This window comes from Oncorhynchus gorbuscha, linkage group LG03 (assembly GCF_021184085.1).
Source record: "Oncorhynchus gorbuscha isolate QuinsamMale2020 ecotype Even-year linkage group LG03, OgorEven_v1.0, whole genome shotgun sequence".
NCBI classification, from domain to species: Eukaryota; Metazoa; Chordata; class Actinopteri; order Salmoniformes; family Salmonidae; genus Oncorhynchus; species Oncorhynchus gorbuscha.
This window is the reverse complement of record NC_060175.1, coordinates 22,796,577-22,819,897: the sequence shown is the minus strand read 5'-3', so window position 1 is coordinate 22,819,897 and position 23,321 is coordinate 22,796,577. Positions and strand designations below refer to the sequence as shown.

At 43.3% G+C, this 23,321-nt stretch overlaps 1 protein-coding gene across 4 annotated transcripts in view; it reads left to right on the top strand.

Moving 5' to 3' along the window:
• LOC124028524 (F-box only protein 42-like) overlaps window positions 1–23,321 on the top strand; it is a 42,474-nt gene that overhangs the window by 5,279 nt on the left and 13,874 nt on the right. For all 4 annotated transcript variants that reach the window (XM_046340588.1, XM_046340582.1, XM_046340578.1 and 1 more), the window contains exons 3-5: window positions 13,035–13,151; window positions 17,135–17,269; window positions 19,042–19,195. In XM_046340588.1, the coding sequence (XP_046196544.1) occupies window positions 13,035–13,151; window positions 17,135–17,269; window positions 19,042–19,195 (406 nt within the window). The remainder of the gene's footprint in view (window positions 1–13,034; window positions 13,152–17,134; window positions 17,270–19,041; window positions 19,196–23,321) is intronic.

Sequence of the window (23,321 nt, the reverse complement as noted above, 5' to 3'; positions counted from 1 at the left end):
CAGGCTGTTGATTGTGGCTTTTCGAATGTCCCATGCCTCTTCAATGGTTGCGAAGTTGCTGGATATTGGCGGGAATGGGAACATGCTGCCGTTTCCATCGATCTAGAGCATCCCAAACATGCTCAATGGGTGACATGCAGGCCATGGAAGAATTGGGACATTTTCAGCTTCCAGGAATTGTGTACAGATCCTTGGAACATGGGGCTGTGCATTATCACACTGAAACATAAGGTGATGACGGCAGATGAATGGCACAACAATGGGCCTCAGGATCTCTTCACGGTATCTCTGCATTCTTATTGCCATCGCCAAAATACAATTGTGTTCATTGTCCGTATCTTATGCCTGTGTAACAGTATAGCTTCCGTCCTTCTCCTCGCCCCTACCTGGGCTCGAACCAGGGACCCTCTGCACACATCTACAACTGCCTCACACGAAGCATCGTTACCCATCGCAACACAAAAGCCCAGGCCCTTGCAGAGCAAGTGGAACAACTACTTCAAGGTCTTAGAGCGAGTGATGTCACCGATTGAAACGCTATTAGCGCGCACCCCGCTAGCTAGCTAGCCATTTCACATCAGTTACACCTGCCCATACCATAACCCCACCGGCACCATGGGGCACTCTGTTCACAACGTTGACATTAGCAAACCATTCGCTCACATGATGCAAATACCTGTGGTTGAGTGGTTGGTTGGATGCACTGTTCTCTAAAGCGACGCTGGAAGCAGTTTATGGTAGGGAAATTAACATAAAATGTTCTGTTAACAGCTCTGGTGAACATTCCTGCAGTTAACATGCCAATTGCACACTCCCCCAAAATTTCAGACATCTGTGGCATTGTGTTGTGTGACAACTGCACATTTTAGTGGCCTTTTTTGTCCCCAGCACAAGGTGCACCAGTTTAATGATCATGATCACTTTACATATTGAGTTTTATATTTTTGTTCAGTGTATGTGGGATGCTGGACTGAAAGGAGCTGTAGTTTTCATTAAGCAAATATTCAACCTAGTTCAGCACAGAAACGTGGTAATGAAATACAATGACCATAATCCATTGCGCTTGTTTTTTTCTGGCTCAGACAGAGATGGATACACTTCTATGACTGCTACATTAGGTTAGATATTTTGTTGTTACAAAGTGGGATTAAAATTGATTGTCATTTATTTTGTCAACGATCTACAGAAAATACTATTTCAAAGTGGAAGAAAAATGATAGTATTCATTTTTACAAATATTATCTTCATTAGAATTAGTATTCAACCCCCTGAGTCAATACATGTTATAAACACATTTGGAGGTGATTACAGCTATGAGTCTTTTGGGTAAATCTAAGAGCTTTTCACACCTGGATTGTGCATGATTTGCCTGTTGTTTTTTTTAATTCTCAAAGCTCTGTCAAATTGGTTGTTGATCATTGCTAGACAACGATTTTAAGATCTTGCCATAGATTTTCAAGCAGATTTATGTCAAAGCTGTAATTAGGCCACTCACCGTCTTCTTGGTAAGCAACTCCTGTGTAGATTTGGCCTTGTCTTAGGTTATTGTCTTTCTGAAAGCTGAATTCAGATTTCAACAGAAACCTGACTGAGATGCAAAGGAAATTCAAGAAAAGTGGGTACAAAAATTGTCAGACCAATACTGGCGTTGAGAGAAAAAAAGAGACATTGTCTTTGAAAGAGATCAGACTGCAATAGCATTGAATAGTCCCCGCGATATGCAATAGCATTGAATAGTCCCTGCGATATGCAATAGCGTTGAATAGTCCCCGCGATATGCAATAGCGTTGAATAGTCCCTGCGATATACAACTGTTCAGGGAAGTCAGGAACCAATACACGCAGTCAGCCAGGAAAGCAAAGGCCAGCTTTTTCAAGCAGAAATTTGCATCCTGACTCCCTCACGACGCCAGGACAGCGGAGTCAATCACCACCTTCCGGAGACACCTGAAACCCCACCTCTTTAAGGAATACCTAGGATAGGATAAGTAATCCCTCTCACCCCCCCCCCCTTTAAGATTTAGATGCACTATTGTAAAGTGACTGTTCCACTGGATGTCATAAGGTGAATGCACCAATTTGTAAGTCGCTCTGGATAAGAGCGTCTGCTAAATGACTTAAATGTAAATGTAAATGTCTGTAGCTCTAACTCGAAAAAGTTCTGGAACACTGTAAAGTCCATGGAGAACAAGAGCACCTCCTCCCAGCTGCCCACTGCACTGAGGCTAGGTAACACGGACACCACCGATAAATCCATGATAATCGAAAACTTCAACAAGCATTTCTCAACGGCTGGCCATGCCTTCCTCCTGGCTACTCCAACCTCGGCCAACAGCCCCCCCCCCTCCCCCGCAGCTACTTGCCCAAGCCTCCCCAGCTTCTCCTTTACCCAAATCCAGATAGCAGATGTTCTGAAAGAGCTGCAAAACCTGGACCCGTACAAATCAGTTGGGCTTCTATTTCTGAAACTATCTGCCACCATTGTCGCAACCCCTATTACCAGCCTGTTCAACCTCTCTTTCATAGAAAGAGGAAAAAAAGCTGCCGCAGTCATCCCCCTCTTCAAAGGGGGAGACACACTGGACCAAAACTGTTACAGACCTATATCCATCCTACCCTGCTTATCTAAGGTCTTCGAAAGCCAAGTCAACAAACAGGTCACTGACCATCTCGAATCCCACCGTACCTTCTCCGCTGTGCAATCTGGTTTCCGAGCCGATCACGGGTGCACCTCAGCCACGCTCAAGGTACTAAACGATATCATAATCGTCATCGATAAAAGGCCATCTTCATCGACCTGGCCAAGGCTTTCGACTCTGTCAATCACCATATTCTTATCGGCAGACTCAGTAGCCTCGGTTTTTCTAATGACTGCCTTGCCTGGTTCATCAACTACTTTGCAGACCGAGTTCAGTGTGTCAAATCGGAGGGCATGTTGTCCGGTCCTCTGGCAGTCTCTATGGGGTGCCACAGGGTTAAATTCTCGGGCCGACTATTTTCTCTGTATATATCAATGATGTTGCTCTTGCTGCGTGCGATTCCCTGATCCACCTCTAAGCAGAAGACACCATTCTGTATACTTCTGGCTCTTCCTTGGACACTGTGCTATCTAACCTCCAAACGAGCTTCAATGCCATACAACACTCCTTCCGTGGCCTCCAACTGCTCTTAAACGCTAGTAAAACCAAATGCATGCTTTTCAACCGTTCGCTGCCTGCACCCGCACGCCCGACTAGCATCACCACCCTGGATGGTTCCGACCTAGAATATGTGGACATCTATAAGTACCTAGCTGTCTGGCTAGACTGTAAACTCTCCTTCCAGACTCATATCAAACATCTCCAATCTAAAATCAAATCTAGAGTCGGCTTTTTATTCCGCAACAAAGCCTCCTTCACTGACGCCGCAAAACTTACCCTAGTAAAACTGACTACCCTACCGATCCTTGACTTCGGCGATGTCATCTACAAAATAGATTCCAATACTCTACTCAGCAAACTGGATGCAGTTTATCACAGTGCCATCCATTTTTGTTACTAAAGCACCTTATACCATCCACCACTGCGACCTGTATGCTCTGGTCGGCTGGCCCTCGCTACATATTCGTCGCCAGACCCACTGGCTCCAGGTCATCTACAAGTCCATGCTAGGTAAAGCTCCGCCTTATCTCAGTTCACTGGTCACGATGGCAACACCCACCCGTAGCATGCGCTCCAGCAGGTGTATCTCACTGATCATCCCTAAAGCCAACACCTCATTCGGCCGCCTTTCCTTCCAGTTCTCTGCTGCCTGTGACTGGAACTAATTGCAAAAATTGCTGAAGTTGGAGACTTTTATCTCCCTCACCAACTTCAAACATCTGCTATCTGAGCAGCTAACTGATCGCTGCAGCTGTACATAGTCCATCGGTAAATGGCCCACCCAATCTACCTACCTCATCCCCATACTGTTTTTATTTATTTACTTTTCTGCTCTTTTGCATACCAGTATCTCTACCTGCACATGACCATCTGATCTTTTATCACTCCATTGTTAATCTGCAAAATTGTAATTATTCACCTACCTCCTCATGCCTTTTGCACACAATGTATATACTCTTTAAAAAAAATGTTCTACTGTGTTATTGACTTGTTTATGGTTTACTCCATGTGTAACTCTGTGTTGTTGTCTGTTCACACTGCTATGCATTATCTTGGCCAGGTCGCAGTTGTAAATGAGAACTTGTTCTCAATTAGCCTACCTGGTTAAATAAAGGTGAAATAAAAAATACAATAAAAATCGTCTCGCAAAAAGCGTTCTTCCGTTCTTACTATGCGCTATTCAAAGTACTCTGGACAAATTTAAGAGAATCTCACAGACATTGGCAGATTCTAAGATCTGATGACAGTATTGGTAATGTGTTTTTTCGGACCCTCCCTTGGTCGTATTCTCCTGGAGCAGAAATCTAAGATCAAGTGGTAGACTCTGTGATTTACCACCCCATAAATACCCCTGCATGACATCTCCTTGTGCCCCTTCCGGATGTAATGGCTGCACTCAATGCAATGGAACTTACAAATGTAGATCATTAAAACACCCCCAAACAGGGAAACTGATCAAGCAAAGGTGTTGTCACGTGCTCAATTAAGGTAGTTATTTATCTTAAATGATGTGGGCAAAACAAAGTGCGAACTAAAAGTAAGAATCTCTGAGCATCGTAGCACCATAAGGTGCAAAAACTCAACGTATCCAGTTGCGGCACACATTTTGGAAACAAACTACTCTATTTTGTCCCTTCGCTATATTGGCATCGAACACGGCACCCTCCTTAGGAGAGGGGGTGACCTTGACTATTCATTGTTAAAACAAGAGTCCATCTGAATCTTTAATTTAAAGATCCTTGCTTCCTTCAGTTTCAACGTAAAGTTTGATCTGAAGCCATTCTTGTGATTGTGTTTTTGCTATCCATTGTAAATGTTTGTTGGTCAATGTGGCCAAATGGTAACTCTGATCGTATGTAATCCATTCATGCTTTATTATATGTTCTATTCATATCTGAAAATTGACCAATGAAATCAAGCCACAGCCGGCCATGTTTATACACCCATGTGTGTCCTTTCAAACTCTATATAAACTGGTGACCCGCAGTGTTTGTCATTATTCCCTGATGAAAGCAGCTTGGCTGTCGAAACGTTATTAAATTATTGCATTTGAGCTCCTAGTGTGCGACTCTTCTTTTTCAAGTGTTCTACTCTGCTAGCCAGCACCTCACCTAACCTGGAGTGCATTTCTTCTGTCTCTGGAAAGCAGGCTGAATCAAGTTTTCCTCTAGGAATTTGCTTGTGCTTAGCTCCATTTATTTATCCTGAAAAACTCCCCAGTCCTTAACGATTACAAGCATACCCATAACCAGGGCTTGCAACAAACTTTTTTTCATCACCATTCCGAAGTGCAATTTCAACTAATCCAAACTGAACTTGAACAAAATGGAAATACTTATTTTATTTTTTGATATGTGACCATGGGTCAAGGTCATTTACAGTGCTTTTAAAGTCATTTGTGTATTTCTGAGACGTCTATATTACATAAACTTTATTTGTTCATGAAAACAGACACATCATTACATTATTCATTATTACATTATTCATTATTCATTACATTACATAGTTCAAACTCAAATATTGAAAAACAACCTAGCTTTTGAACAAAACAGTGTAAATAACCAAGGAACACAAAGACAAAGTCTTCAATAGACTTCCGTTTCAAGTTAAACAGACTTTTATGCCTGTGCGCAACGCTTCTAAAAATGAATATGTTATGCCGCTCTTCACGTGTGCACACTCAGACCCCAGCCAGGCAGTGTTGCACACGAGGCAGAAATACTTTGCACATTTTACAGTGTGCATTTGGTTCAGCTTAGGGAGATATAACCATATTCTGTAGAATACTATAGTAGCTAGCCTATAGACAATGCAAATGCCGCAGCAACTCCCGGCACACGAAACCTCAGTTCCGGGCCGCTGGGCCGCAGACAGGCTGGGAGAGAGTCAAATGTGCATTTTAATAGGTCTATTTGCCCAACATTGGAATGATATTCTAATATTATACATCTCCCGAGTCCGTATGGGAGTTGCAGCAATAGGACAAGACTGTAACTACCAATTTGGATATCATAAAATTGGGGAGAAAATGGGCAAAAAAAAAAAAGCAAAGATTTCTAGATATGCCATTTACCAGCATTTCTTCTACTGTCCAAAGTCAATAAGGCACAATCATATTGTTGCATCTTCAGATATTCTAAGTTTCTACTATTATGCTCTATATCCATATGTCGCAATATGAAAACCTCTGGCATCAGGTGCGTGTTTGAGAATGGTGTTCTCCCGTACTAGCATTTTTGAACATTCACACTTATGGCCGAGACGAGTAAACCCATTGCTGTGCTTGTAATGTTAATTATTCATAGTTTATCAACTCTTAAGCTAAATGTTGTGATCTGTTTCATCAGCCTCGTCTTTGTTTTTATTAATTTTATTTTACTTTTTACCTTGAGGCAAGTCCGTTAAGAAAAAAATATTATTTTCAATGACGGGACAGCCTAGGAACAGTGGGTTAACTGCCTTGTTCAGGGGCAGAACAACAGATTTTTACCTTGTCAGGTCGGGGATTAGATCTTGCAACCTTTCGGTTACAAGTCCAATGCTCTAACCACTTGGCTACCTGCCGCCCCAGTTGTGTTTAAACATTTTAGTAATGAACCACTGTTTTGTGCATTTTATATTTTTCCGGTCCATCGTCCTACAACTGTCTGTTTTTGAACGTACCCAGACATATTTTTATTGTACCCGGGACGCCCTTAATTCTGAGCCACCACTATGCTTGAAAATATGGAGAATGTTACTCAGTGTTGTATTGGATTAGCCCCAAACATAACAGTTTGTGTTTCGGACAACAAGTGTATTGCTTTGCCACAGTTTTTGCAGTATTACTTATTGCATTTAATTTTTTAATTTAACATTTATTTTTTTGGTTAATTCGGTTAAGAACAAATTCTTATTTACAATAATGGCCTACCGGGGAACAGTGGGTTCACTGCCTTGTTCAGGGGCAGAACACCAGATTTTTCCCTTGTCAGCTCGGGGATTCGATCCAGCAACCTTTCGGTTACTGGCCCAACACTCTAACCACTAGGCTACCTGCAAACAGGACGCATATTGGCATATTTTGTATTCTGTACAGGCTTCCTTCTCACGCTCAACTAGGTTAGTATTGTGGAGTAACTACAATGTTGTTGATCAGTCCTCAGTTTTTTCCAATCAGCCATTGCACTGTAACTGTTTTAAAGTCACCATTGGCCTTATGGTGAAATTCCTGAGGAGTTTTCTTCCTCTCCAGCAACTGAGTTAGGAAAGACACCTATATCTTTGTACTGGCTGGGTGTATTGATACACCATCCAAAATGTAATTAATAACTTCACCATGCTCAAAGGCATGTTAAATGTCTCTTTTTTTTTTACCCATCTACCAATACTGTAGCTGTCCTTCTTTGCGAGGCATTGGGAAACCTCCCTGGTGGTTGAATCTGTGTTTGGGGTCATTCAAAAATCATGATAAACACAATTTTTGAAACAGTGAGTCCATGCAATTTATGTGACTTGTTAAGAAAATGTTTACGCCTGAACGTATATAGGCTTGCCGTAACAAAGGGGTTGAATACTTATTGACTCAAGACATTTCAGCTTTTCATTTTTTATTAATTTGTTTTTTTTAAATCAACCAAAAGAATTCCACTAACATTATGGAGTATTGTGTTTGTGTGTGTGTGAAGGCCAGTAACAAACAAAATAATATATTTAATCCATTTTAAATTCCATCTAACAAAGTGGAGAAAGTAAACAGGTGTAAACACTTTCTGAAGGCTCTGTACACACAGACCACATAGACTGCATGAGAGAGGAATGTACACCACAACGGTGATAGAGGGATAGAGACAGTTTGTGAAAGTATGTCTTATCTACTTTGGAGAACTAGTCAGCTCTGCAGCATACTTAGGCAGGCCAAGCTAGTTAAATATGATGACTAATGACAGTACAGTATGGAGAACACACAGAGATAACGTTGTCTGGCTGGCTGGCTGGCTGCTACTGCCTGAGCAGAGATAACATTGTCTGGCTGGCTGGCTGGCTGCTACTGCCTGAGCAGAGATAACAGTGTCTGGCTGGCTGGCTGCTACTGCTTGAGCAGAGATTACGTTGTCTGGCTGGCTGGCTGCTACTGCCTGAGCAGTTGGAGCGAGCGGTCGCATCCGCATTTCGGTCCGCAGGTAGTATAACTTTTCATTACATTTCATTATAGTACAACGGTTTGATTTGTTTAATCTTAGCAATTTCTTCTTAGCTAGCTACATAGCCGTCTTTGTATCAAAGATAATTGCGTAATTATCGTATTTCGTCGTCCTAACGTAGTCTACACTGCTATCTGCCCAGTAACGGTAACGTCTACCGAATAGCAGCACTGTAGAAACTATTACACTCAACTGAACGACTTGATTAGTGTAGTGTTAGCTAGCTACATATTTGTCTTTGCTGTCTTCGTATCCAAGATAATTGTGTAGTTTAGAGCGTGTAGTCTTAGAGTGATTATCTTAATTTACCGAGGTTAGCTAGCCAGCTATTTGTCGTCCTTAACGTAGGAGACACTGCTAGCTAGCCAACAGCTAGCCAACGTCTACCGAATAGAACTCAACAACCCGGTCGCATTCCGCTTCGCTCCACAGGTAGTATCACATTTTCATTTCATTTCATTACAGTACAACGGTTTGATTTGTTTGATCGTAGCTAGCTACATAGCTAGCTACATAGCAGTCTTTGTATCAAAGATAATTGTGTAGTCTAGAGCGATTTTCTAGGTTAGTTAGCCAGCTATTGTCGTTCTTTTAACGCAACGTAACGTAATCAACACTGCTAGCTAGCCAGCTAGCCCCCGAATAGCAGCACTGTAGAAACTATTACACTCAACGGAACGACTTGATTAGTGTAGTGTCAACAACGCAGCCACTGCCAGCTAGCCTACAAAGTCAACAACGCAGCCACTGCCAGCTAGCCTACTTCAGCAGTACTGTATCATTTTAATAATTTTAGTCAATAAGATTCTTGCTACGTAAGCTTAACTTTCTGAACATTCGAGACGTGTAGTCCACTTGTCATTCCAATCTCCTTTGCATTAGCGTAGCCTCTTCTGTAGCCTGTCAACTATGTGTCTGTCTATCCCTGTTCTCTCCTCTCTGCACAGACCATACAAACGCTCCACACCGCGTGGCCGCGGCCACCCTAATCTGGTGGTCCCAGCGCGCACGACCCACGTGGAGTTCCAGGTCTCCGGTAGCCTCTGGAACTGCCGATCTGCGGCCAACAAGGCAGAGTTCATCTCAGCCTATGCCTCCCTCCACTCCCTCGACTTCTTGGCACTGACGGAAACATGGATCACCACAGATAACACTGCTACTCCCACTGCTCTCTCTTCGTCCGCCCACGTGTTCTCGCACACCCCGAGAGCTTCTGGTCAGCGGGGTGGTGGCACCGGGATCCTCATCTCTCCCAAGTGGTCATTCTCTCTTTCTCCCCTTACCCATCTGTCTATCGCCTCCTTTGAATTCCATGCTGTCACAGTTACCAGCCCTTTCAAGCTTAACATCCTTATCATTTATCGCCCTCCAGGTTCCCTCGGAGAGTTCATCAATGAGCTTGATGCCTTGATAAGCTCCTTTCCTGAGGACGGCTCACCTCTCACAGTTCTGGGCGACTTTAACCTCCCCACGTCTACCTTTGACTCATTCCTCTCTGCCTCCTTCTTTCCACTCCTCTCCTCTTTTGACCTCACCCTCTCACCTTCCCCCCCCTACTCACAAGGCAGGCAATACGCTCGACCTCATCTTTACTAGATGCTGTTCTTCCACTAACCTCATTGCAACTCCCATCCAAGTCTCCGACCACTACCTTGTATCCTTTTCCCTCTCGCTCTCGTCCAACACTTCCCACACTGCCCCTACTCGGATGGTATCGCGCCGTCCCAACCTTCGCTCTCTCTCCCCCGCTACTCTCTCCTCTTCCATCCTATCATCTCTTCCCTCTGCTCAAACCTTCTCCAACCTATCTCCTGATTCTGCCTCCTCAACCCTCCTCTCCTCCCTTTCTGCATCCTTTGACTCTCTATGTCCCCTATCCTCCAGGCCGGCACGGTCCTCCCCTCCGGCTCCGTGGCTCGACGACTCATTGCGAGCTCACAGAACAGGGCTCCGGGCAGCCGAGCGGAAATGGAGGAAAACTCGCCTCCCTGCGGACCTGGCATCCTTTCACTCCCTCCTCTCTACATTTTCCTCCTCTGTCTCTGCTGCTAAAGCCACTTTCTACCACTCTAAATTCCAAGCATCTGCCTCTAACCCTAGGAAGCTCTTTGCCACCTTCTCCTCCCTCCTGAATCCCCCCTCCTCCCTCTCTGCAGATGACTTCGTCAACCATTTTGAAAAGAAGGTCGACGACATCCGATCCTCGTTTGCTAAGTCAAACAACACCGCTGGTTCTGCTCACACTGCCCTACCCTGTGCTCTGACCTCTTTCTCCCCTCTCTCTCCAGATGAAATCTCGCGTCTTGTGACGGCCGGCCGCCCAACAACCTGCCCGCTCGACCCTATCCCCTCCTCTCTTCTCCAGACCATTTCCGGAGACCTTCTCCCTTACCTCACCTCGCTCATCAACTCATCCCTGACCGCTGGCTACGTCCCTTCCATCTTCAAGAGAGCGAGAGTTGCACCCCTTCTGAAAAAACCTACACTCGATCCCTCCGATGTCAACAACTACAGACCAGTATCCCTTCTTTCTTTTCTCTCCAAAACTCTTGAACGTGCCGTCCTTGGCCAGCTCTCCCGCTATCTCTCTCAGAATGACCTTCTTGATCCAAATCAGTCAGGTTTCAAGACTAGTCATTCAACTGAGACTGCTCTTCTCTGTATCACGGAGGCGCTCCGCACTGCTAAAGCTAACTCTCTCTCCTCTGCTCTCATCCTTCTAGACCTATCGGCTGCCTTCGATACTGTGAACCATCAGATCCTCCTCTCCACCCTCTCCGAGTTGGGCATCTCCGGCGCGGCCCACGCTTGGATTGCGTCCTACCTGACAGGTCGCTCCTACCAGGTGGCGTGGCGAGAATCTGTCTCCTCACCACGCGCTCTCACCACTGGTGTCCCCCAGGGCTCTGTTCTAGGCCCTCTCCTATTCTCGCTATACACCAAGTCACTTGGCTCTGTCATAACCTCACATGGTCTCTCCTATCATTGCTATGCAGACGACACACAATTAATCTTCTCCTTTCCCCCTTCTGATGACCAGGTGGCAAATTGCATCTCTGCATGTCTGGCAGACATATCAGTGTGGATGACAGATCACCACCTCAAGCTTAACCTCGGCAAGACGGAGCTGCTCTTCCTCCCGGGGAAGGACTGCCCGTTCCATGATCTCGCCATCACGGTTGACAACTCCATTGTGTTCTCCTCCCAGAGCGCTAAGAACCTTGGCGTGATCCTGGACAACACCCTGTCGTTCTCAACTAACATCAAGGCGGTGGTTGTTCCTGTAGGTTCATGCTCTACAACATCCGCAGAGTACGACCCTGCCTCACACAGGAAGCGGCGCAGGTCCTAATCCAGGCACTTGTCATCTCCCGTCTGGATTACTGCAACTCGCTGTTGGCTGGGCTCCCTGCCTGTGCCATTAAACCCCTACAACTCATCCAGAACGCCGCAGCCCGTCTGGTGTTCAACCTTCCCAAGTTCTCTCACGTCACCCCGCTCCTCCGCTCTCTCCACTGGCTTCCAGTTGAAGCTCGCATCCGCTACAAGACCATGGTGCTTGCCTACGGAGCTGTGAGGGGAACGGCACCTCAGTACCTCCAGGCCCTACACCCAAACAAGGGCACTGCGTTCATCCACCTCTGGCCTGCTCGCCTCCCTACCACTGAGGAAGTACAGTTCCCGCTCAGCCCAGTCAAAACTGTTCGCTGTTCTGGCCCCCCAATGGTGGAACAAACTCCCTCACGACGCCAGGACAGCGGAGTCAATCACCACCTTCCGGAGACACCTGAAACCCCACCTCTCTAAGGAATACCTAGGATAGGATAAAGTAATCCTTCTCACCCCCCCCTTAAAAGATTTAGATGCACTATTGTAAAGTGGCTGTTCCACTGGATGTCATAAGGTGAATGCACCAATTTGTAAGTCACTCTGGATAAGAGCGTCTGCTAAATGACTTAAATGTAAATGTAATGTAAGTGCAGAGATGACGTTGTCTGGCTGGCTGGCTGGCTGCTACTGCCTGAGCAGAGATGACGTTGTCTGGCTGGCTGGCTGGCTGGCTGCTACTGCCTGAGCAGAGATGACGTTGTCTGGCTGGCTGCCTGAGCAGAGATGACGTTGTCTGGCTGGCTGGCTGCTACTGCCTGAGCAGAGATGAGATAATGACTTTAAAGAATTAAAAATATTAAGAGTCATCAAATAATATACACAACTTAAATATTTTATTATTTCATAGTAATTTTGTTTTTTTCAATTCATATCTACCCAATGTGGACCTGACGGATACAATATAATATTTTCAATGTTTTGGCAATTGAATGTTTACAATTTTTTGGCTTATTTAATAATTAATTTTATGTAAAATAAATACATAGTGAAATCAAAAACGTGATTATTTTGTAATAATTTAACTGAAACCGAACATTACCAAAAAGGCAACAACATGCCATTATGCTGCATTTTGAGACCCCCAAGTGGAAACCCAAACTACCACTCAGCTGTTTGACTGAAGTGGTTTCTTTTTCACAATGGGTCAAGTAACGTTTATTGCATTTTCAGATCGGACACTGAGTCAACCATGACAATAAGTGACTTGTTATTTCAGAAACAGTTAAGATAATGACGTGTTACTTATTATGCTGCTTTTATTGTGGCTGTGACTCACATAAAACCATAATAGTCACTCATCTCCAATCTCTTTCTCCCCCCAGGTGTTGCATATCAGTGTTACCATGGTTTTCTGCGGGCCGTCCAGGAGGGCAATATTCAGTGGGAGAGTCGTACATACCCATATCCTGGAACACCCATCACGCAACGCTTCTCACACAGTCAGTATACAACATATACCACCGCTTTGTTGAATTGAGTTGATTGGCCATGGTATAAGCTGGATAATCAACTCCAGGCTGTGTAGTCTAAGTATTATCTTTAAAAAAGTAATGACTTACACAATTTAAATTGGAAGTATTAGTGATAGGGCATTGAAGGTGTAAGTCAGTTGAATAGCCCCATCTTGTTGCAGGGGTTGGATTTGAAAAGGTTATTTATGGGGGTCAGATATTTTCTACGTGTGATTACTCTTTCCTAAAACCGGTATAAAAAACCATGCACCAACACAATTCTAATCTTATGAAGCTCTTTAAATGTACAGTGCCTTGCAAAAGTATTCGGCCCCCTTGAACTTTGCGACCTTTTGCCACATTTCAGGCTTCAAACATAAAGATATAAAACTGTATTTTTTTGTGAAGAATCAACAACAAGTGGGACACAATCATGAAGTGGAACGACATTTATTGGATATTTCAAACTTTTTTAACAAATCAAAAACTGAAAAATTGGTCGTGCAAAATTATTCAGCCCCTTTACTTTCAGTGCAGCAAACTCTCTCCAGAAGTTCAGTGAGGATCTCTGAATGATCCAATGTTGACCTAAATGACTAATGATGATGAATACAATCCAGCTGTGTGTAATCAAGTCTCCGTATAAATGCACCTGCACTGTGATAGTCTCAGAGGTCCGTTAAAAGCGCAGAGAGCATCATGAAGAACAAGGAACACACCAGGCAGGTCCGAGATACTGTTGTGAAGAAGTTTAGAGCCGGATTTGGATACAAAAAGATTTCCCAAGCTTTAAACATCCCAAGGAGCACTGTGCAAGCGATAATATTGAAATGGAAGGAGTATCAGACCAAATCTACCAAGACCTGGCCGTCCCTCTAAACCTTCAGCTCATACAAGCAGAAGACTGATCAGAGATGCAGCCAAGAGGCCCATGATCACTCTGGAGGAACTGCAGAGATCTACAGCTGAGGTGGGAGACTCTGTCCATAGGACAACAATCAGTTGTATATTGCACAAATCTGGCCTTTATGGAAGAGTGGCAAGAAGAAAGCCATTTCTTAAAGATATCCATAAAAAGTGTCATTTAAAGTTTGCCACAAGCCACCTGGGAGAGACACCAAAAATGTGGAAGAAGGTGCTTTGGTCAGATGAAACCAAAATTGAACTTTTTGGCAACAATGCAAAACGTTATGTTTGGCGTAAAAGAAACACAGCACATCACCCTGAACACACCATCCCCACTGTCAAACATGGTGGTGGCAGCATCATGGTTTGGGCCTGCTTTTCTTCAGCAGGGACAGGGAAGATGGTTAAAATTGATGGGAAGACGATGGAGCCAAATACAGGACCATTCTGGAAGAAAACCTGATGGAGTCTGCAAGAGACTGGGACGGAGATTTGTCTTCCAACAAGACAATGATCCAAAACATAAAGCAAAATCTACAATGGAATGGTTAAAAAATAAACATATCCAGGTGTTAGAATGGCCAAGTCAAAGTCCAGACCTGAATCCAATCGGGATCTGTGGAAAGAACTGAAAACTGCTGTTCACAAATGCTCTCCATCTAACCTCACTGAGCTTGAGCTGTTTTGCAAGGAGGAATGGGAAAAAATGTCAGTCTCTCGGTGTGCAAAACTGATAGAGACATACCCCAAGCGACTTACAGCTGTAATCGCAGCAAAAGGTGGCGCTACAAAGTATTAACTTAAGGGGATCCTCACTGAACTTCTGGAGAGAGTTTGCTGCACTGAAAGTAAAGGGGCTGAATAATTTTGCACGCCCAATTTTTCAGTTTTTGATTTGTTAAAGTTTGAAATATCCAATAAATGTCGTTCCACTTCATGATTGTGTCCCACTTGTTGTTGATTCTTCACAAAAAAATAGTTTTATATCTTTGTTTGAAGCCTGAAATGTGGCAAAGGGTCGCAAAGTTCAAGGGGGCCGAATACTTTCGCAAGGCACTGTAATGTTGCTAAAAGTTCATTTTAAGTGCTTTAAGATGAGCCTAATTCAGTGCATCAAATTGTTTAATTACATACATAGCTTCATCTTTAGTTTTTATTTACACATAGGAAACCTTTGTGCATGGCATCTCAGTTGACTAGTATCATATTCTGTTTTATTTTCTATTTCTTTATCATTTTGTTATTATTATTATTTTTACACATCCCATGCATAGAAACCTTTTATATCTGTTGACTAGCTTTTGCGGAGAAGTCTCTCTCCCCCACATCAGTAGAGAACGTGGGGGAGAGATTTGGTTGTGTGTGCAATAAGCATAGAACACTATTTTATATAAGGAATTGGCAACTCGTTCTCATTCTGAGAAATAAGATTTCAACATCTGAACAAAGTGGACAGGCTAGCATGCTGTTCAAACAGTTGGAGACCGAAGGGTGTGCTCATAACAATTTAATTGTTCAACCTTGTTAGCTAGGAAATAGATCCAAGTTGGCTAACTTGAAATATAAAGATTTGCTGGCTACTCACTAGCACGTGAGATTGTTTTGAGACATTGTGTTCATTTTCAATAATGTCTGCTACAAGAAGTTAGTCATTATTAGTGAATGTGCATTATTTGTTTTTCTTTTTACATTTGTATCAAAAATGGCATTTTCATAGACATACTTGAATGACAGATCAGTGATTATTGCAAAAAAAGCAGGTTAAACTATTTTGATAAAATAATTTAATTAGTGGGGCTTATACACTGAGTGTACAACACATTAAGAACACCTCCCTTTTCCCCTCAGAACAGCCTCAATTTGTCGGGGCATGGACTCGATAAGGTGTCGAAAGCGTTCCACAGGGATGTCAAGATGGCTGGATGTCCTTTAGGTGGTGGCACATTATTGATACACATGGGAAACTGTTGAGCGTGAAAAACCCAGCAGTGTTGCACTACCATACCTGTTCAAAGGCACACTTCAATCTTTTGTCTTGTCCATTCACCCGCAGAATGGCACATGTTTTGTACACTCTGTATTTAGCCTAATTTCACATGCATGGAATTAATTTGATTATTGCTGACTGTTTGAAATGCATTGTATTTGACCTTTATTTGTACATCAAAGATTATTTAGAGAAAACATTTACGAAATCGGTGTATATCGTGAATCAACCATAAGCTTGAAAAAATCCAGATGATTTTCAGGCCATATTGCCCAGCTCTAACTGATGGTGACTGAATATAGTTGCGCGGTGTAGCGAAATAGAGCCTTTTGTTTGGGCTCAATTCAGAGGAGAAAATGTATTTTGAAAATGTCTGTTTTTCAATCATGTCAATAATTGTTTTATCCCTCTGTAGTCTCAAAGTAAGTCCATTCAGTTGATTGAAGATCACTGAAAAACATCTGATACGAACTCATCAAGCATTTTCGTTTGATATGTGTTAGCTTTCTTGTGTTGGAGAAAAGCAACTATGTCCTCCCTAATCTCACAGGCTGTTCTCTTGAGAGTATTATTACCCTTTCTTAGCCACCGAACGTCATTATGTAAAAGTGGATCAAGATGCTCAGCAGACTACGAAGCAAGCAATGTTGAAGTCTAGATGTTGATCGGATAACATTCATGATTGCCGAAACTGAGTACATGGTCTTTTTTGCTCACAGCTGAGTTAAGTACAAAGCATGCTTTGGTGTATTGGGCAGTGTAGTGATCTCCTCTGCGGTGAAAGAGCCGACAGGCGGGCAGACCCTTGTACCCCTGTTTGCAGCTCTAATTGGCTGTAACAGGTATGTTGGGTGATATTGATTGACAGCAATTAAGGGGTGGGACTACAAGAATACAGATTCTCCCATTTGAGAATATTGAACGAACGCTCCTTTTGGCCCTAAACACTGGGTTTTTAAATGAATGTTCATAATTGATCAAAAGGCTATTCTAAATTGATAAACAGGCAGGATCTGGCCCACAGACGCCAGTTAAATAGCCCTGGTTATGACTCAAACCATGTATGTGTGTGTTGCAGGTGCATGCTACTACGACTCCAACCAGTCCATGTATGTGTTTGGGGGCTGTACTCAAAGTAGCTGCAACGCTGCCTTCAATGACCTGTGGAGACTTGACCTCAACAGCAAGGAGTGGATCCGCCCTTTAGCCTCGGGTAAGAAATCAGCCTTTTTTCTTTTTTTTTATACCTTTATTTAACTAGGCAAGTCAGTTAAGAACAAATTCTTATTTTCAATGACGGCCTAGGAACAGTGGGTTAACTGCCTGTTCAGGGGCAGAACGACAGATTTGTACCTTGTCAGCTCGGGGATTCAAACTTGCAACCTTTAAGTTACATGGGGTGGATACTGCCTACTTGTAACAAGGAAAGTGAAAATAACGTTCCTTGATGGTTCGTGTGCTTTACACATGGCGGTAAAAAATAAATGTTTTCTGTTTTAGTCATTTTTTTTAGTCTGCTTGCAGATGTAATTTGTCATGTTTAAATCGACTTCCAACCTTTTGTATGCATGACATAGAAGTATGTACAGTGCATTTGGAAATTATTCAGACCCCCTTTTCCACATTTTGTTCCATTACAACCTTGTTCTAAAATGGATTAAATAAATAAAAAATCCTCATCGATCTACACACTACCCCATAGTTACAAATGCCAAAACAGGTTTTTAGAAATGTTTGCAAATTTATAATATGTAAAAACAGATACCTTTACATAAATATTCAGACCCTTTGCTATGAGCTGTATCCAACATCCTTGATGTTTCTACAACTTGATTGTCCACCTGTGGTAAATTCAATTGATTGGACATGTCTATTTTAGGTCCCACAGTTGACAGTGCATGTCAGAGCAAAACCAAGGCATGAAGTCGAAGGAATTGTCCGTAGAGCGCCGAGACAGGATTGTGCCGAGGCACAGATCTGGGGAAGGATACTAAAACATTTCTGCAGCATTGAAGGTCCCCAAGAACACAGTGGCCAAGAACCACCCGATTTGTCACTCTTGACAGAGCTCCAGAGTTCCTCTGTGGAGATGGGAGAACCTTCCAGAAGGACAAACTTTTCTGCAGCACTCCACCAACCAGGCCTTTATGGTAGAGTGGCCAGACGGAAGCCACTCTTCAGTAAAAGACACATGACAGCCCGCTTGGAGTTTGCCAAAAGGACTCTCAGCCCATGTGAAACCAGATTCTCTGGTCTGATGAATCCAAGATTGAACTATTTGGCCTGAATGCCAAGCGTCACATCTGGAGGAAACCTGGCACCATCCCTACATTGAAGCATGATGGTGGCAGCATCATGCTGTGGGGATGTCTTCAGCGGCAGGGACTGGGAAACTAGTCGGGCTCGAGGGAAAGGTGAACGGAGCAAAGTACAGAGATCCTTGATGAAACCCTGCTCCAGAGCGACGGTTCACTTTCTAACTGCACACAGCCAAGACAAAGCAGAAGTGGCTTTGGGACAAGTGTCTGAATGTCCTTGAGTAGCCCAGCCAAAGCCCGGATTTGAAACCAATCTAACATCTCTAGAGAGACCTGAAAATAGCTGTGCAGCGATGCTCCCCATCCAACCTGACAGAGATTGAGAGGATCGGCAAAGAAGAATGGGATAATCTCCCCAAATACAGGTCTGTCTAGCTTGTAGCTTCATACCTAAGAAGACTGGAGACTGTAATTGCTGCCAAAGGTGTTTCAACAAAGTACTGAGTTTAGAGTCTGAATACTTTTCATTTCGAATACATTTGCAAAAATTTCGAAAAACCTGTTTTTGTTATTATGGGCTATTGTGTGTAGATGAGGGGGGAAAAACAATTAAATACATTTTAGAAAAAGGCTGTAACGTAAACAAAATGTGGAAAAAGTCAAGGGATCTGAATACTGTCTGAATGCTCTGTATGAAGGCTTATTCTTACTCCTTTTGCCCACACAGGCTCCTATCCGTCTCCTAAAGCGGGTGCTACCCTGGTGATGTACAACAATCTGCTGGTGCTGTTTGGTGGATGGACTCGACCTAGCCCATACCCACTACATCAGCCTGAGAGGTTCTTTGACGAGATCCACACATACTCCCCCTCCAAAAACTGGTAAGAGGAAGGGACCAGAAGGTTTGGAGATAGGCCTAGACCGTGTGGATGAATTAACTCCTTTAGCCATACAGTATGTGTCAACATCACATGTTGACCACTTCACTCTCATACAGGCTGATGGTCAGAGTGCTATTACTCATGACAATTATTTCTGTGTAGAGACTGAAAACCCATAGCCCCACAATAGTATGGCATTGGTTGAAGCTCAACATTATGTGCAAATCTCCATACCATCATATCTAAGCCAATGACACCAATGTCAATGAAAATTCGCAAATCAACTTGGAGGTATGACACACTCCGTCATGAGTGTCCGGCTGTTACCAGATTTTTAACAGGGTTGTTAGCTATTGAGTTCTCAGAGTTATTTTCTGTACCCACCTAGCTCAAATTCTAGATGTCAGATTAAAACGAGACTATATTGTCCTGACCAAAAGCCATTGGCAGTATTTTCACATCCGGATTTGGATAGAAAACACTTTGAAGTTTATAGAACTGTTTGAATCATGTCTATGATTATAACAGAACTTATGTAGCAGGTGAAACCCCGAGGACAAACCATTCAGATTTTTTTTTTTTTTAGGTCACTCTTTTCAATGGTGTTTCATTGGAAATCCAGATTTGCAGTTCCTACCACTTCCACTGGATGTCACCAGTCTTTAGAAATGGGTTGAGGTTTTTCCTTTGTGTAATGAAGAAGTAGCCCTGTTCAAAACAAGGGTTACTTCAAGTGTACTGTTTGTTAGAGGCGTGAGACCAGAAAGGTAGCGTCAATTTGTTTTCTTCCTGTATTGAACACAGATCATCCTGTCTTCAATTTGATCGATTATTTACTTTAAAAAATACCTGAAGTTGTAATACAAAAGTAGTTTGAAATGTTTTTGCAAAGGATACAGGTAACTTTTGAGATATTTTATAGTCACAGTGCCCAAGTTGGAACCAGTGTTTTTCTGGATCAAACGCGCCAAATAAATGAACATTTTGGATATATATTGACGGAATTAATCGAACAAAAGGACCATGTGTGATGTTTATGGGACATATTGGAGTGCCAACAGAAGAAGCTCGTCAAAGGTAAGGCATGATTTATATTTTTATTTCTGCGTTTTGTGTCGTGCCTGCAGGGTTGAAATATGTTTCTCTCTCTTTGTTTACGGAGGTGCTATCCTCAGATCTTTGTTTGCTTTCGCCGAAAAGCCTTTTTGAAATCCGACATGGCTGGATTCACAAGACGTGTAGCTTTAATTTGGTATCTTACATGTGATTTCATGAAAGTTTGATTTTTATAGTAATTTATTTGAATTTGGCGCTCTGCATTTTCTCTGGCTTTTGGCCAGGTGGGACGCTAGTGTCCCACATATCCCAGAGAGGTTAAAAAATGTCTAAGTTTGTAAGTGCAGCAGTTTTTATTAAATGTATCATTTATCCCTCTCACATGCTAACTCTTTCATATCGTCTGAGATCCCCAAGGACTGGAAAGCTGCCGCAGTCATCCCCCTCTTCAAAGGGGGTGACACCCTGGACCCAAACTGTTACAGACCTATATCCATCCTGCCCTGCCTATCTAAGGTCTTCGAAAGCCAAGTCAACAAACAGGTCACTGACCATCTCGAATCCCACCGTACCTTCTCCGCTATGCAATCTGGTTTCCGAGCCGGTCACGGGTGCACCTCAGCCACACTCAAGGTACTAAACAACATCATAACCGGCATCGATAAAAGACAGTACTGTGCAGCCGTCTTCATCGACCTTGCCAAGGCTTTCGACTCGGTCAATCACCATATTCTTATCGGCAGACTCAGTAGCCTCGGTTTTTCGGATGACTGCCTTGCCTGGTTCACCAATTACTTTGCAGACAGAGTTCAGTGTGTCAAATCGGAGGGCATGTTGTCCGGTCCTCTGGCAGTCTCTATGGGGGTGCCACAGGGTTCAATTCTCGGGCCGACTCTTTTCTCTGTGTATATCAATGATGTTGCTCTTGCTGCGGGCGATTCCCTGATCCACCTCTACGCAGACGACACCATTGTATACACTTTCGGCCCGTCATTGGACACTGTGCCATCTAACCTCCAATCGAGCTTCAATGCCATACAACACTCCTTCCGTGGCCTCCAACTGCTCTTAAACGCTAGTAAAACCAAATGCATGCTTTTCAACCGATCGCTGCCTGCACCCGCATGCCCGACTAGCATCACCACACTGGATGGTTCCGACCTTGAATATGTGGACACCTATAAGCACCTAGTTGTCTGGCTAGACTGCAAACTCTCCTTCCAGACCCATATCAAACATCTCCAATCGAAAATCAAATCAAGAATCGGCTTTCTATTCCGCAACAAAGCCTCCTTCACTCACGCTGCCAAGCTTACCCTAGTAAAACTGACTATCCTACCGATCCTCGACTTCGGCTACGTCATCTACAGAATTGCTTCCAACACTCTACTCAGCAAACTGGATGCAGTTTATCACAGTGCCATCCGTTTTGTCACTAAAGCACCTTATACTACCCACCACTGCGACTTGTATGCTCTAGTCGGCTGGCCCTCGCTACATATTCTTCGCCAGACCCCACTGGCTTCAGGTCATCTACAAGGCCATGCTAGGCAAAGCTCCGCCTTATCTCAGCTCACTGGTCACGATGGCAACACCCATCCGTAGCACGCGCTCCAGCAGGTGTATCTCATTGATCATCCCTAAAGCCAACACCTCATTCGGCCGCCTTTCGTTCCAGTACTCTGCTGCCTGTGACTGGAACGAATTGCAAAAATCGCTGAAGTTGGAGACTTTTATCTCCCTCACCAACTTCAAACATCAGCTAGCTGAGCAGCTAACCGATCGCTGCAGCTGTACATAATCTATTGGTAAATAGCACACCCATTTTCACCTACCTCATCCCCACAGTTTTTATTTATTTACTTTTCTGCTCTTTTGCACACCAATATCTCTACCTGTACATGATCATCTGATCATTTATCACTCCAGTGTTAATCTGCAATATTGTAATTATTCGCCTACCTCATGCCTTTTGCACACATTGTATATAGACTCCCCTTTTTTTATCTGTGTTATTGACTTGTTAATTGTTTACTCCATGTGTAACTCTGTGTTGTCTGTTCACACTGCTATGCTTTATCTTGGCCAGGTCGCAGTTGCAAATGAGAACCTGTTCTGAACTAGCCTACCTGGTTAAATAAAGGTGAAATAAAAAATAAAAATAAAATAAAACTTCTGGCCATTAGAATTCAAATGACGTGCTACCATTTTGTAGCATTTCTGACATGCTACCATATTTTTCAGTTGAATTTCAGAGTTCTAACACCATGTCAAACAACTCTGTTGATAGGCAACAACACAGCTGATGCTGCAGAACCAGGCTGCCAGTTACAAGAGAACAACCTTAAGCTAATGTATGGTTTATATACAAGCTGAGGTTAATCAAATGCTAGTAAACTTTACCTAGCTAATGTTAGCTTGCGTATAAAAGTCCAGAAACTAGCTTCTCTAGCTAGCTAACACCAGTCAGCCGTAAGCTGGCTAGCTAACAAACAGGCAAAGAAAAGTTTTTACACATCACTTCAGTCATTAGCTGTAGCTAGCTAGCTGACCTCGACACAGACACTAGCTAACATTAGCTAGGTTAGGTCCAAATGCCAGCCCTACATTTTTCCACAAAACATAGCTACATCATTTCAAAACCAACACCCAACTTTGGGCAAATTGTCACACTGCTGCCTAGCTCTTGAACATTTTTCTTGGTAGGTTTTTCAGCGGTTAGCTTTGTTCAGTTAGCATATGTGGCCGTCCTTTTCTTCAGTTGGTCTTCTGTAAACAAGCGCTGTTGCATGGAGATATGACCGAGTGGGAACCCTAACCCTATAAAGGTGTTTAATTGAACCTTTATTTAAATGATTTCTCACTGATATGAAGTATGCATTCCTTATGTTTCCAAAACCATACCGCAAGCGATGGAAACAACTCAAACTGAGAAAACAAATTGCTAGCCACATGTAGCTAGTGTCATGACGTTGGTCTGGGGGTAGGTCTATGACAGTCATAAATACCTTTTTCCCTCTCTCTACCCTACTGATGTTACATTTGCAAAACCCTTGGTTAACATAGAGAT